Genomic DNA, 15,948 nt, shown 5'->3' with positions numbered 1-15,948 from the left:
AACTTGACTCTAACCAGGAAGGAAGTTTGCTGCTCACAACACAACCCATGAGCTAGCAGCTAGAGAAAGACGAGTATAAAGAGGATTCAGAATTGGGGTGGGAAGGTGACTCCAGCCTTTTGCTGGAATGCATCCATAAACAGAGTGAAAAGGATTGAGAGAAAGTAAGGGAAGAAAAGAGAAATGCATTAAAATGCACAAAGGGCAGAACTGGGCTGCAGTCCATGGGATGGCTAAGAGTCAGACATGACTGAGCGACTTCACTTTCACTTTTCACTTTCCTGCATTGGAGAAGGAATGGCAACCCACTCCAGTGTTCTTGCCTGGAGAATCCCAGGGACGAGGGAGCCTGGTGGGCTGCCGTCTATGGGGTCGCACAGAGTCGGACATGACTGAAGCAACTGAGCAGCAGCAGCAGCAGCAGCAGCATGCCTGTCAAATCTGAGACAGAAAACCCCAAGCAGTGCAGAGAGAACCATGCTGTAGGCTTCTTGCCAGTCCCCCAGGCCCACTGCCGGGCCACCGTGGGATCAGCAATGCCGTCCGCAACAAGCGACTTCCCTTGAGCCCAGTCTCTCCTTCAGTGTTCGTCCTCCACATCTGCAGCCCCCCAGTGTAAACAGTCTAATGGGTGGGCCACAGAGGAACTGTCAGGACAGGCACCGAAGTGCTCTAGTGCAGTCTGAGTTCCTAAGAGAAGGATGCGAATAAAGTGTGTGGGCACTAAGGGGTCTACAGCAGGTGACTCACACACAACGCCCCTGTGAGGCGGGTCAGTGTCACCACCATTTTGTAGGTGAGGCTCAGAGAAGCCAACCTGGCACAAGTCATGGCACAAATAAATGCAGAGGCCAGCTGGGTGTAAATCTGGGCCTGTCACCACTGTACCCTCTGTCTCCCAGGAAAACGCAGTGAGAGAGGTGACCTAACTGCTCTGCTAGACGAATGAAGACAGACAGTGCACAGAATATCCTCACATCTCCCAGGATGCCACGAGAACACATTTTCTTGGAGCCTGGATTTCGCATTAGGCTGATCTGGCTTGCTTTCTGCGTCTGAACCAAACACTGCAGAGATATCCTCTACCCCTTCCTTTTTCATAGTCCCACCATACAATTCCTACAAACCCACCCTTAACTCCGAGGACCACACTTTTCTGTAGCATCATACAAACCCGTGCCTTCTTTTCTATTCATTATTCTAGCTCAGGTTACCATCGTCTCTTGCCCGACCTGGATGTCACCAGTCTGGCCCCCAAACCAATGCATTTTCCACACTGAAGCCAGACCATGCCAAAATCCTCCATTAAAGACCTTCATTTGAAGGGCATCTACCAAATACCTACAGCCAATATCACACTTAAAAGGTGAACGGTAGACTATTTTAAGATCAAGAACAAGGTAGGGATGTCCACCCTCACCACTTCTATGCAATATTGTATTGAATACTGGATGTGTTCAACATTCTATCCAATGCAATTAAGCATAAATAAATAAATAGCATCCAGATTGAAAAGGAAGAACTAAAACTGTTTTTATCCACAATTATTAAAAAAAAAACTATCAGCAAGGTCATAGGATACAAGAACAATATACAAACATCAATTGTATTTCTAAACAATGAATCATCCAAAAAGAAAATAATTCTATTCACAACAGCAAATCAAAAAGAATAAAAATCTTAGAGATTTCCAGTTCAAGATGGAGAGCCAAGACAATATGTTAAACTCTTCTTCAATCTGACCTCCTAAATTGTCAAGAAAATAGTCCAAGGTATATGAAAAGAAAGACTATATACATCCACATGGAAATGAGGAAAAAGAGACAGACACCTACATGCTACAAACTCTAAGGAATTTCTACAAGATGTAGTGCCGGTAAGACCTGACTAAGAAAAAGGCTCTCTAGCTCACTAGACAAGATGGTGACAGAGAAATACAGCTTAAAATGTGTTCTCAAGAAGTTCCTTTAACCATCAGTGGAATAAAAATCAGAGACGAGGCAAAGAAAACTTGTGCTTAAAGATGGAGAAATGGAAAAAATAGTAAGGAAGCTTAAAAACAGAAAATATTAGATATTATACAAGAACAAATAAAACAGTTATCAACAAAAAGTGTGAGTGGATTAAACCTTTCTGTTACAGAATAAAAATTCTTATGAAAGATTTTTAAAAACAAAAATCTAGATGATACATGAAACAATGATATAGAAATATTAAAATAGAGGAATTGGCAGATGGTTGATAAATGCAAACCCAAAATAAAACAAAAGTGACGATACTTGTATCACAGTAGAATTTAAGGCAAAAAGGGGGGGATAAATATAACTTTTATATTGGGAGAATTATAATTGACTGAATATCTGCTACTTAAAAATACTGACATGCTAAAGAGTATACATCAAAATATATAAAATAAAAACTTAGAAATTAAAGGGAGAAATTGATTTAAAAAATAGTGAAAATGTGAAGACAATCACTTGCACTTAGGCAACAAATAAGAAATCAGGAAAATTAAGCAATATTAACATGAATTTCTTCAGCCTTCCACCATAGAATATATGTTTCTTTCAAATACTCAGAATGTTTACCAAAATGATCTTATACTGAGAGAAAAAAAAGTCAAAAAATTCTCTAAAATAGAAATCATAATCTGAACATAAAGCAGTACAATTTGATAATAACTTAAGTATAAAAATATTACTTGGCAATTTTGATGGGAAAAAAAAACCCTGAGAGTCAAGGAAGAAACAATACTGCAATTAGAGGCTATTTCTGAAATAACAACTATCCATCAAAATTTATGGGATACGGTCAAAGTTGTGCTTAGGGAAAAGTGTCTCCTAATGTTCTGAATATCAGACAAGAAGTAATGGAACTAATTCAGTGCATGAAAACAGCAAACGAGCAGCAGCAGCCTAAGGTAAGTGGGAGAGAGAGACAAAGGAAGGAAGAAGCAGAACTCAGGAAGCTAGGCAACAGGAAAGGAATAACACTGATAGCTCTGGAGTTGGAACTTTAAAAAGACCAGTAAAATAGGCAAAGTTCTGGCAAGACTGACTGAGTAAAAAGAGAAGAAAATGCAAATGCACAAACCAGATGCAAGAAAGGGGGTGTGATCCCATAGAGTGTGGAGGTAGAAAAGTTGTCTAGGAAAACTATATGCAGCGAAAATGAACCAAAGCAAGCATACGAAGATGACCACAGGGATGAGGGGCCAGGGCAGGGATGACCTCATGAAGGTACCAACCCCAGCAGCCTCCTCCTCAACCACGCTGGTTGGTCAGAATCCAGGGTGCCCCCCTTGCCAGGACCGCCTCCCTAGCTCCTGGAAACCCCCACCCTTCCCTGCCAGAGTCATCCCCACCTCTGGGGGGTCTTCTACATTTCACTCGCAGAGCCAGAGAACCCAAATGTCAGAAAAGAGAGCTTTGATCACCCGTGTGTGCATCCTGCTTTAAGAGTAAAGAAAGCTGGAAGAACTTCAGGATGCAGAATCTGCCTCCAGCGCACCCCAACCAGCCACCCCACTGGCCTGATCTGATTTTCTTTTTTTTAAATATTTGTTTTTATTTATTTGTTTGGCTGCACTGGGTCTTAGTTGCAGCAGGCAGGATCTCCAGTTGTGGCACGTGGGATCTTGGTCCCCAACCAGGGATCAAACCCAGATCTCCTGCATTGGGAGTGCAGAGTCTTAGCCACTGAACTGCCAGGGGAGTTCCCGATCTGACCATCTTTCATACCTTCCCCAAGAGGCTATGTGTGTGCCCCACCGATGGGATCACCTGAACTCAATATCCGATAGTCCAGGCTCCTGGTTTTCAGCTCCGGCCAGTCCCAGTCTCCTAATTCTATATCTCTAGCCCCACCCGATGTCCTTGAACTCTACACTCACATATTCAAGTCCAGGCCTACCTACCCTTTGCCCCCCACCCCTGTGATCAGCGTGTAACCTCCACAAAGACGGTGGCTTTGTTTTGCCCACAGCTGTGTCCCCAGCACTCGGACCAGTGTCTGGAACATAGTAGATGCTCATGAAATACCTGTGGAATAAATGAGTGGAGAGGACTCCAGTCTCTTCACCCAAGTTCAGTGAACACCTACTGTGTGCTAATCCCTGTGGAATGTCAAGAGCGGATGGACAAGCCTGGTCTTGTCAGGAAGGACACTGAGTCAGGGGAGCCCCAGAGGCCCACCCCTGTGGCAGGCATGGTGGCCTCACCTCTGCACTGCCCTGAGAGGGCTGGGAGTGAGCAAGAGGGCTGGCACTGTCCTGGGGGTGCTGTCTGTGACTCCTCTCCAAGAGCATCTTAAACAAAACCTTGAGGTTAAGGACTTGGAGGGAACCTCTCATCCATGCACTTCCAATTAGCATCCTGACCTCCCCACGGCTTGGCTGGCATGCCATTGATTCTCTTTCTCCCTGGGAGCCCAAAGTCCTTTGGGCAGAACCAGGAGGAGTCTTGCAAGGGAGCACAGCAGGCCAACACGTCAACAAAACCTGGAAAGCTATGACTCTGGGGCCTTGACCTTTGTCCCACTAAAGTCTGCTCTTTCTGCAGAGGTGGTACCCTCCCTCCCTGTCTTCCTCCTTGATGTGAACTCTCCCCTGGGAAACCAGTTCAGGAGTACCAGAAAGCAGTCTCGTCCTCTCCAAGGTTTTCTCTTCCATCACCTGTGCTGGGGTCTAAAAAACTGGGGACTTCTTAACTTTTCAATTCTACACGCAGAGCCAAAGCCACACAAAGGCAAGGCCATTTGCAACAAAGTATTGATGGTTTTCAAACACAGGATGCAAGACACAGTCGCTACTAGCCTTCAACTCATATCTGCTGGGTGCAAGGGATGTATGTCTTGCGTATGCATGCAAAATCAGTTTCAACAGAAAGACTTGAATTGCTCTGTACGTTTTCTATCTAGTCTTCCCAAATGCCCTACTCATCCATCCTGCCTACTGGGAACCTCTAAGTGGGAGAAAGAGCTTTATAAAAAGAGCTTTATAAAGAAAGAGCAAATTGAGGGCAGGCCTCATAAAGACAGAGGTGTTTCTTGACTATCGTTCACCCTGCCTGGTTCTTCCTCCCAGTCAGCTTGGCTCAGGCCCAGCTGTTGGCCACAGGCAGGAGGGGGTGGTACCTGGTTCGCAGGTTCTCTGGCTGGGGTGGCCCATCAAACACCGACAGGACGTCAAAGTCCTCCTCCAGGGCAAAGGACTGGAACACGAGCTGGATCCGGTGCTGGTCCTCTGCGGTGATGGTCCACGTGCAGTTGGCGTAATTGGGGTAGCCATACGGGAACCCCGGGCTCTCAACGGTGCCATTGGGACCCTGCAGTTGGAAGGTGCAGTTCTGGCCTGGGAGAGAGAAAGGGAGCCGTTCATTATGGCCAGAAGGACTCAGACTCTGCCAGAGGGATGGGCGCGACGTGTTAGATGATCGTGAAGCCCCTTTTCCAGGTGCCCCCTCTCGCCACAGAGGGAGGGGAGCGCGGTGACTGAGCCCAAGTGCAAGCTAGCTTGTGCTGTGCCCTGTCCAGCTGATAAAATGAGCATGGCTGGACTCAAGCCCCAGGACGATTCTGTGAGGTAGGAAACAAGGCGCAGAGAGTCTGAACCAAAAGCCAGCAGACCGGGCAGAACTTCCTCTTTACAACACTAGATGCCAGAATGCTGTTTGCAATTGTTCTCCATTTTCCATGGCCCCTTGACCCTCCAGTCCCTCCGCTCAGCTCCCACCCCCTCTTCCCATCTCCACAGAAAATAAAAGCCATCAGTGGGGACCCCGTTGTCTTCCCAATTCCACCCCACCCGTCCAGCCCACCCCACTTGGTCTTTCTGCCTCCTACAGATGAACCAACCCTCCTTCCATCTAAAGACATTTCTCCCACATGCCCGTTGCATCCTATTCCTCCCTAATCTTCATGAATCTTATGCATGTTTCTCTCTCAAGTATATTACAGGTTGTCTCCTCTCCACTGAACTTCCCTGTTTTAAATGTGCTCAAGAATCTATGGCTTAGAAAGCAACGCCACTTTCCACTCCTCTTCTCCCTCCAGCCTTGTCTCTCTCTTCTCCTTCACAGCCTAATTTTCAGAAAACACAATCTGTCTATTCTTTCTGTCTCCATTTGCTTCCCATCTTCTGATCCTATTGATCTACCCGAACAGATCCACTAAGGTCACCGATGGGTCCAGCGGATATTGTTTAGTCCTCATTTCAACAGACCTCTCTCTCAGCGGCCTCTAGCACTGTTGCTCACCCCTCCCATCTGGAAATGCCCCTCTCAGACCAAAGCATCTCAGACTACACTGAGCATGAGCACTGCCTGGGGGCCTGGCTCATGTAGATTTGGATGAACAGCACCTGGGTGGGGAACTCATCTACCTGTAGCCCTGGAGATGCAACGACGCTTTGAACAGTGTGGTCTCCAGCTTCTGCCCACATCACTCACTTTCCATCTTTCCCCCCACTGAGCTTTCTCCAGCTCCTTTCCAGGGTCCGTGTTGGGGTCTCTCCTCCTTTCTGTCTATTCTAGAGAATTTTCCCACTTGTGCACTGATGACTCACAACTTCACACTCCATGTCAGACCTCCCTCTGAGCTCCAGACCTGACATCTCCTTTGTGAGATGCAGGCTTGGAATGTTCTCCACCCACCCTTCCTGACGCTTTCCTCTTCTTCACAGCCCCATGGACAACCTATCACCCTGTCTCTATCTCCACTTCCCTTGACCCCACAGCATCTCTCCCCTAAACCACCATAATAACCACCTCCTAACTGGTCAACCACATGTGCCCTGGTCCAACCACATTTACACTACAGCTGGGGATGTCTTTTCAAAAGAGAAATCAAATCAGGTCACCTCCCCTTCCCCTCACCAACATCAAACCTCCCATAGCTCATCACAGCTCTTCAGCAAGGAAAAATTACTTGTAGACCTATGAGGGTCTCTGCACGGTTTGACTCTTAATGACCTCTTAGCCTTGTGTCCAGTGGCTTTCCAGCCAAACCCCACCCCTTTAACAAACTTGAATAGATATTTCTCCAAAGAAGATATGCATACAGAAGGCCAACAGGTACTTGAAAAGATGCTCAACATCACCAGTCATTAAGGAAATGCAAATTGAAACCACAATGAGGTATCACTTCATACCTGTTAGAATGACCATCCTCAAAAAGATAAGAGATGACAGATACTGGCAGGAACACAGAGAAAAGAAAACCTGTGTGCACTGTTGGTGGGAATGTAAACTGGTACAGCCACTACAGAAAGCAGTACGAAGGATCCTCAAAAAATTAAGATTAGAACTACCAGATGATGCAGCAATCCCACTTCTGGGAATACATCCAAATGTAACAAACGCACTAACTCGAGAAGATATCTGCACCTCCATGTTCATAGAAGCATTATTTACAATAAACAAGACATGGAAACAATCTAAGTGTCCATCGATGGATGAATGGATAAATTACTTGCAAGATATATGCAGAGGAATATTCAGTTCAGTTCAGTCGCTCAGTCGTGTCCGACTCTTTGCAACGCCGTGAACCGCAGTACGCTAGGCCTCCCTGTCCATCACCAACTCCCAGAGTCTACCCAAACTCATGTCCATTGCGTCGGTGATGCCATCCAACCATCTCATCCTCTATAGAGGAATATTACTCAGCCGTTAAAATAAGGAAATGCTAACATCTTCAACAACATGAATGGACCTTGAAGGCATTATGCTAAATGAAATAAGTCAGAGAGAAAAAGATAAATACTGTATGCTATTACTAATATGTGAAATCTAAACAAACAAACAAACCCCCCAAAAAACAAATTCATAGAAAAACAGATTAGACTTGTGGTTATCAGAGGCAGGGGGTGGGGAAGGGGAATTGTAGGAAGGTGGTCAAAAGGTATAAACTTCTGCTTATAAAATAAATAACTACAAGGGAACTAATGTACAACAGGAAGACTATTGCTGACACTGCTGTATGATACACAGGTAAGTTGTTAAGACAGTAGATCCTAAGGGTTCTCAGTACAAAGAGAACAGCTTTTTGTTTTCCCTTTCTTCTTTTCTTCTTATTGTTTCTGTATGAGAAAATGGACATTAGCTGAACTTACGTGGTAATCATTTCACAACATACATCAATCAAATCATCATGCTATATGCCTTACATTTGCTTGGAGGTATGTGTCAATTACATTTTCAATACATCTGGCAGAAAACAAACAGCCCACCCTTCTCAGTCCTCTGTACTGACCACACTCTCACTCCTCAGCCACAGGAGCTTTGCATATGCTGTTCTCTCTTCCTAGAATACTCTTCCCCTCCTTCCTGGCACATTTTCTTTCAGCTCCCAGTCAAGGGTCTTTCCTTGACTAGTTCAAACGCTTTGTTATATGCTTTCCTGAAACCATCACTTCTCCCGGGCAGTGCTTATCATAGAAGCATATGTCCATGCTTCCAGATGACACATCCATAAGTGTCTGTCTTCTTGCCAGGCTGTAAGCTTCATAAGACAGACCATACTTGAGTTTTCCCATATTTGAATCCATACCCCAAGCTCAGTACCAGACACACGGTAGGTTCTCAATAGTCTAATATGATACTGTATTTAGTGAGTGCTTGGTTAGACACTCCTCTAAGAACTTTACATATATTAACTTGTTTAATCCTCACAACAGCCCTAGAAGGCAGATTCTGTACATATCATCTCCATTTTACAGATGAAGAACTAAAGCAAAGAGAAATGAAGGAAGGGAGCCCGAGTCTCTCCATTACTCAGAGATGGGATTTAAATGTCAGCACTCCACTTCCGGTCCACTCTCTCAAACACTGAGTTGATGAAAAAGTTCATTCGGGTTTTTCTATAATATGAAAAAGCCAAACGAACTTTTTGGCCAATCCAATATAATGCTGATAAATTGACTCAACACTAATTTTTTTAAAGCCCACTTTAAGGATTAACTAACAAAGGGCAGTTAATCTCTAAAATGACTTTAATATTGAAAAATCTCTTTTAATACAAAAGAGGGATAACACAAAGTATCCCATTTTAAAAGGGGAAAAAAGCTAAAGTTTTCTGAATAAATGCTAAATGAACATTTAATAAAATTAGACATGTAACCCTGATTCAAGTAAGCATTTGGAAGCAGGAGAAAGACTACTTCCTTAGCATGACAGAGCATCCATTTTAAAATAATAACCTACATCCTACTTACAGTGAAACATCTGATTAAGATCAGGAATGAGATACAAATGCTACTATCACCTCTGAGATTTCATTTCTTATTAAAAGAGCTAATCCATATGAGGCAAGAAAAAGAAATGAAAAAAGAACAAGCAAAAACATGGCTTGCAGATGATGTATTAATATACCCAGAAAACCCAGGAGAATCCATTAGAAAGCGATTAGAACTAATAAAAAATTTCAATAAAGTAGCCAAACACAAAATAAGTAAATGAAATCAATGATATTTCCATATGTCAGTGACAGATAAAAAATAAAGAAGCAAGGTCTTATTTATGATAACTACAAAATGCATATAATGAATGGAAATAAACAATGGGCAGTCACTGTACAAAAATAACCTTTAGAGAAGGATAAAAAATTTTTGAATAATTGGACAGACATATGTAATCTTGAGTGGAAGACTAACTTCCGAAAGGTTAATTTGGAATATTAACCTTTTGAAAAGTTATTGAAAAGTTAATTTATAAGCTTAATGCAATTCTGATCAAAAGCCCAATGACCTGCTTTAAATTTAGTAAAAAGGATACCTAAGTTTAACTGGAAGAAATAGACAGTCACAGAAAATGGATAGTTTTTGAAAAGGTATAAAAAAGTAGCATTCTCATTCTACAAGACACTAAACAGAATCACCAAATGATGCTTATGACAATAGCATGAAGGTGGCCCAAGAGTGGACAGGCAGAACATGAAATGGATTATCAGAAGAGCCTTAAAGAAACATAAAAATTAAAATATGTACAAGACAGCGTTAAAAATCAATGAGAAAAGAAAATCATTTTACAAGGTCAACTAATTAACTGTTTGAGAAAAGAATTAAGTTATCTCAATTCACACCATATAGCAAACTAAGTTTTTTTTTAAAAAAAGTCAAAAAATAATTAGAAGAAAATAATGCACAAATAATTATCTGACTGAGTTTTCTGAATGTAAAAGCTGTGGAAGATACTACAAGATTGCCAGTTTATACAAAAAGTATGTGCAGGTCAAAAATAGAAACAAAAGCAAAAGCCACAGAAAAAGATAAAAAAGTAATATATTTAACACAAAAAGAACTATTACCAACCAGCAGGAAAACAGCAAGCAGGATAGTTGAAGAGCTGGATAGGGTCTTGAATAAGTTATTTCACAAGGAAGACATAAGCGGCCCAGAAACCAGAAAAATATTCAGCTCCAATAATAATGAAATAAAGCTCCTAGCTCCACAACTTTCCCTTGGTTCACGTTCCTGAATTTCACCCCACGGGCACCAGATCTACTCAGCTCACCCCTCTAAAACCTGTCTGTTGTGTCATTGCACGGCACTCATTCATTCATTCCTCTAGGTTAGACCCTGTGATGGGTCTTGGGACCTGGATCACAGACAAACATAAGCAAACACTTTCACACGGCAGTACTGTGCTACTAGGATGCACAGAACGATCCTCGAGTATAGACCCCACAGGGGTCACGCGTTGAGGACCGCCCTATTCGTGTTCCAGACATCCACTGGAGCCGTCCTTCACCACCATCCCCAGCATCCCACTCAGACCTGTGTGGGTCTACAGTTTCTAGTTCAGAATTTGCGTATGAACAGTGCTTCCTGTGGCGGAGAAAGAAATTGGGGGTTGGTAGGGGTGGAGAAGGTGATGGCACCCGACTCCAGTACTCAGGCAATGGCAACCCACTCCAGTACTCTTGCCTGGAAAATCCCATGGATGGAGGAGGCTGCTAGGCTGCAGTCCATGGGGTCGCTAGAGTCGGACACGACTAAAGCGATTTAGCAGCAGCAGCAGGGGGAGGTTCAGAACACAGCCCGTGGGAACACTCTCCGTGCATGGGGACACGAGAGGTGATAGGAGGCGGCAAGGCAGACAGAACGGTGGACGAGAACTGGAGGGCAGGCCTGGATAGGAGAAGGTGACTCAGTGCACTGAGCATCGCAGAGAAACTGAGGTGAGGGTCTGGGAGGAGGTCACTCAGTTTGATGTCTAAATGGTCCCTCCGGAAGGAAGGATGCTGAGAGTGGGCGCTCTGTCTTGGTTTCTGCTGCACCCCCAGTGCCTAGAATTCAGTAAGTATTTGCTGAATGGATACATGAATTTCAGCAAAGACAGGTGGCAGGTGGCACAGGGGACAGAGGCCAGACTGTAATAAGTAAAGGCAAGATTGACTGGTGAGAAGGTGGAGGCCAATATATTTTAAACAATAATGTATAATAACGTGTGTACCTGTTAGTTGCTCAGTCATCTCTGACTCTTTGCGACCCCATAGACCATAGCCCACCAGACTCCTCTGTCCATAGAATTCTCCAGGCAAGAACATTGGAGTGGGGAGCCATTCCCTTCTCCAGAGCATCTTCCACCCACCAGAGATCGAACTCAGGTCCCCTGCACTGCAGGCAGATTCTTTACTGTCTGAGCCACCAGGGAAGCCCCATACCTTTTGATCATTATAGAAAACTTGGAAAATATAGAAAGGAATTTAAAAAGAGGAAACATCACCATTTCACCTTCCTCTCAGAGGCAACTGTTGTTAATATTTTCTTCTTCTTTTTTTTTTTGCTAGATTTTTCCATACATATTTCACATCATTGAGACAGTACTGTATATTTAATTTTGTGGGCTCTTTTCTTCAGTAAATTATTTTTCAGTCTTTAGTTACAGAAGGCAGTGTCACTTGTAATATGCATGGCTATGCATAAATGCAACATCAAGATGTATGAAGACAAAAAGGCCCCCAATCTCTCTCCTTTCTACCCACCGCAAAGCTACCAAAGTTAACAGGCAGGTAACTCTCTCCTGTACAACCTTCTCATCCCTCATGCAAACAAATGGACACATTCCGAGAGAATTTTTATTATTTTGTTTTAAAAATGAAATCGTAGTTGTGTTCAATTCTCTGCAACCTGCTTTCTCATTTAACAATACATTGGGGACACCTTCCAGGTCAGTAGATCCATATCTAACTGATTTTTTATATAAATGTGTAATATTCCATGGCCTGGATGTATCTCAATGTATTCAACCACTCCCCTGCTGATGGGCATTCAGGTCATTTCTTGGTTTTCTTTTGCAACAATTCAGTAAACATTATAACATGAGCTTTTCCCCCAAGATATTGAATCTGTTCACCAACAGCATTTTAAATGGATGTGCCACATTCCAGTATATGGTTATACTAGAATTTACTCAACCATTCTCCTACTCTCAAACACTGAAATTGTTTCTGGATAATTTTTTCCGTTATAAATAAGACCTGGCCTCTTAGTAAAATCTGGTGACAGCATGCTGGTCAGTGCAGTGGAAAATGCTTTTCCATGGCCAGAGTCCCAGAACGAATGTTCACTTATGCGGTAACTGCGTCCAGCTTCGGTTTCGGGGGTGGGGGTCACCATCCACAGGAGACTGGCTGACTTCTGTGGCAGGTGCTGTTGGAGCTTGTTAGACAGGGCTGGAAGCTGGACTCATTTGGAAGTTTCCCTGGAGTTAAATGTTGGTTAGTGAGTTGACAAAGTTATAACCCACAGTGGCCACTCCAGATTGACAGGCTAGTAGAGTGGGAGGGCATGGCAAAAGGGCCCAATATTCCTTCACATCTAGAAGGTGCTGAATTTCACCCAAGGAGAGGACTACCTGTTCTTCACTTCCGGGGACCAGCTCTAGAGACAGGAACACTGCTATGACTTCCATCCGAGGAAATCATGCTTCTCTTTCTCAGGAAGAAGCGTGGGTTGCCTTCTCCCACCCCTCCCTCCTTCTAGTCAACGCAGCTACCAGACATAGCCAAGACCTGCTTGGGCTTCAAGAACAATCCTGGAGAACATGCATCTGTTTTTGGACAACTTCCCTAGATAGATGCAGAGACTGCCAAAAGTGTAGCTTCCCGGGTCAAAGGGTAGGAATATTTCTGCTGCTTTAGCTCTGGATCACAACACTTTTGAGAAAGTGTCCACCAATTATGTTTTGGTTTTTTTAATTAAAGTATTTATTTATATTATCACAAATAACAAGCTCTGTTAAATTCAACTCTTTCATTCTTATTTTTGGCTACACGAGACAGCAAGTGGGGGCTTCCCAGGTGGCGCTCGTGGTAAAGAATCTGCCTGTCAATGCAGGAGACCCAAGAGATGCGGCCTCAATCCCTGGGTCTGAAAGATCCCCTGGAGAAGGAAATGGCAACCCTCTCCCATATTCTTGCCTGGGAAATTCCATGGATAGAGGAGCATGGCAGGCTACAGTCCATAGGGCCGCAAAGAGTCAAACATGACTGACCACTCACACACACACACACACACACACAGACAGCATGTGGGATTAGTTCCCAGGCCAAGGATCCAACCCTTGTCCCCCGCATTGGAAGCACAGAGACAACCGCTGGGCTACCAAGAAAGCCCCTACAATGATGTTTTTAACAGCCATGTCTAGGCATGCCTATCTTAATGTGTGTTTACCAACACTGTGTATTATCTTATCAAAAAGTTTTTGCCTACTTGATAGGTGCCAAAAGATGCTCTCTCGCCCTATTTAGCATCTATCTCTTTATTATTCAGATTCAACGTCTTCTCAACTTTCCTCAGTAAATTTAGCTCCTCCCTTGAGGGATTAAAGCGCCTGTGGTGTGCTTTTCTGCTTCGTTTAGATTTTTCACGTAGAATAAAATGTTTCGTTTCTATGAGCAGTCACATTTATCTGTCTTTTCCTTGGTAATGTGTTTTTCTTTATTGACATTTAGAAAGATCTCTCTCTGGCTTCTCCTTCTACACAGCATAAAAGCCAAATTCCTTGCCACAACTCAAAAGCCCTACCTGAAGGGCCACCTCGTTACCCCTTGACCTTCCCTCCCATTTCTCACCCCTTTATGCTGGTGATCGGCCATGCTGCCTAAGCCCATGCCATGCCACCCTGGGACCCTGCATCTGCTTGACCTTCAGCCCAGGAAGCTTTTCCCCAAGAGCCATGTGACCCGCTCGCTCACTTCCTCAGTCAAGTGTTACCTCCCAGACCCACCCCTCCTCCTCTCGAATGAGTGCTCTGGGTTCCTGCTTTATTTTTTCCCATAGCACTGAGCATCCTCTGGCATCTAATTTCCTGTTTATTTTCAGTAACCCCTCACCCCAACAAAACACCACCTTTATTAGAGAGCAGAGCGACTTTGTTCCTACTCTCTCTTTCGGGCTCCCAGACCTGTTCCTGGCACACAGCTGATGCTCAAAGAAGAGCTGTTAATTGAATGACCAATTCATGCAAATTAATTGTCCACCCAGCTCTCTGTGCTTGGAATGCTCTCTGTCTACTTCTCTCACCCAGCTGACTCCAGGCACTTTAAGACTCATTACCTCCTCCAGGAGGCCCTCTTGGAGCTCTCAAGATAATGGCAAGCATTCTTCCTTTGGTTGCTTACCCTTAGTGAATGAATCAGAACAACAGTGTCCAACCTTTTTGGCACCAGGGGCTGGTTTCATGGAAGATAATTTTTCCACAGACCAAGGTGGGAGATGGTTTCGGGCCGACTCAAGTGCATTACATTTATTGTGCTGCCACTGATCTGACAAGAGGTGGAGCTCAGGTGGTAATGAGAGAGAAGGGAGCTGCTGTAAATACAGAGAAAGCTTCCTTCTCCAACCTGTTGCTCACCTCCTGCTGTGCATCCCGGTTCCTAACAGGCCACAGCCCTGTACCAGTCTGTGACCTGGGTGTTGGGGATCTCTGAGTTAGTGAATATCACTGCCTTCTCTAATGGTGATATAATAATATGTAAATGTGGCTTCTCCAGCCATAGACTCCTCAAGGTCTTATTCACACTTTTATCGCTAGGACCTAGCTCAATACTTGCCCCTAGAAGACCTTCATTTTTTTTTTGAATGAATGGATGAGTAAAACGGATTAATCTTTTGTAACACCCAGACAACACCTACCAACCTACCATTCGTGATGCATGGTGTATTCTGAAGGTGGCTTCGTGAAAAGGTCAAAAGCTTGGGTTTTGGAAACAAAAAGCCTGGGGTTCAAATTTCAGTTTTGTCACTTAATACTTTGTATTAATACTTAATTGTCACTTAATACTTAAGTGGCAATTTATGTAGACTCTTTAAACCCTAATTTGGCATCTTTAAAATGAATACCCACTTCTAGGGTAGCTGTATAGATTAATGTGATAATATCTGCTAACTTGCTAAATACTCAGTACAATGCCTGACACACTATAAGTGATCCAAAAATATCAGCTAATCTTTCACTAAAGGTTTCTAGTTTTCTTTATATAGGTCTTAGTCACATCGTAAGGTTATTCCTAGACATTCTATGCACTTTTTCTTGGTTTAGTAAATGACATTTTTTCCCTTTTTTTTTTCTAGCTGGTTATTACTGATAAACAGAAAACCTATTGATTTTTATATATTCATCTGGTATCCAACTGGGTTTTTGAACTCTTATTAATTCTAAAGATTTCTCAGTTGATTCCCTTGGGTGTTTTAGGTACACAATCATGTTGTCTACAAATAATGATAATGTTGAGGAGATAACTCTTTCGAGAAGTTTGGCAGGGAAATTCAATTGAATTCTGTAAATATTTATTGGCTGATAAGGTCAATTTTGGACAAATTTAGTTGCAGAAGCCAGTGGGACATCCAGAGATGGCCAGAAGGCAATTAGGGCAGTAGACTGGACTCTAGGAGTACAATCTGGGCTGGAGATATGGATTTGTGGAAGCCATGCAATTAATGAGACTGCC

At 43.6% G+C, this 15,948-nt stretch overlaps 1 protein-coding gene across 1 annotated transcript in view; it reads right to left on the bottom strand.

Moving 5' to 3' along the window:
* The window catches only part of CSMD2 (CUB and Sushi multiple domains 2), a 689,054-nt gene that overhangs the window by 617,973 nt on the left and 55,133 nt on the right, over window positions 1-15,948 (bottom strand). Inside the window, exon 2 of the mRNA XM_070786891.1 lies at window positions 5,134-5,350. Within this exon, the coding sequence (XP_070642992.1) occupies window positions 5,134-5,350 (217 nt within the window). The remainder of the gene's footprint in view (window positions 1-5,133; window positions 5,351-15,948) is intronic.

The sequence above is a fragment of the Bos indicus genome, chromosome 3 (assembly GCF_029378745.1).
Source record: "Bos indicus isolate NIAB-ARS_2022 breed Sahiwal x Tharparkar chromosome 3, NIAB-ARS_B.indTharparkar_mat_pri_1.0, whole genome shotgun sequence".
NCBI lineage: Eukaryota > Metazoa > Chordata > Mammalia > Artiodactyla > Bovidae > Bos > Bos indicus.
This window is presented reverse-complemented; position numbering and strand designations above follow the sequence as displayed.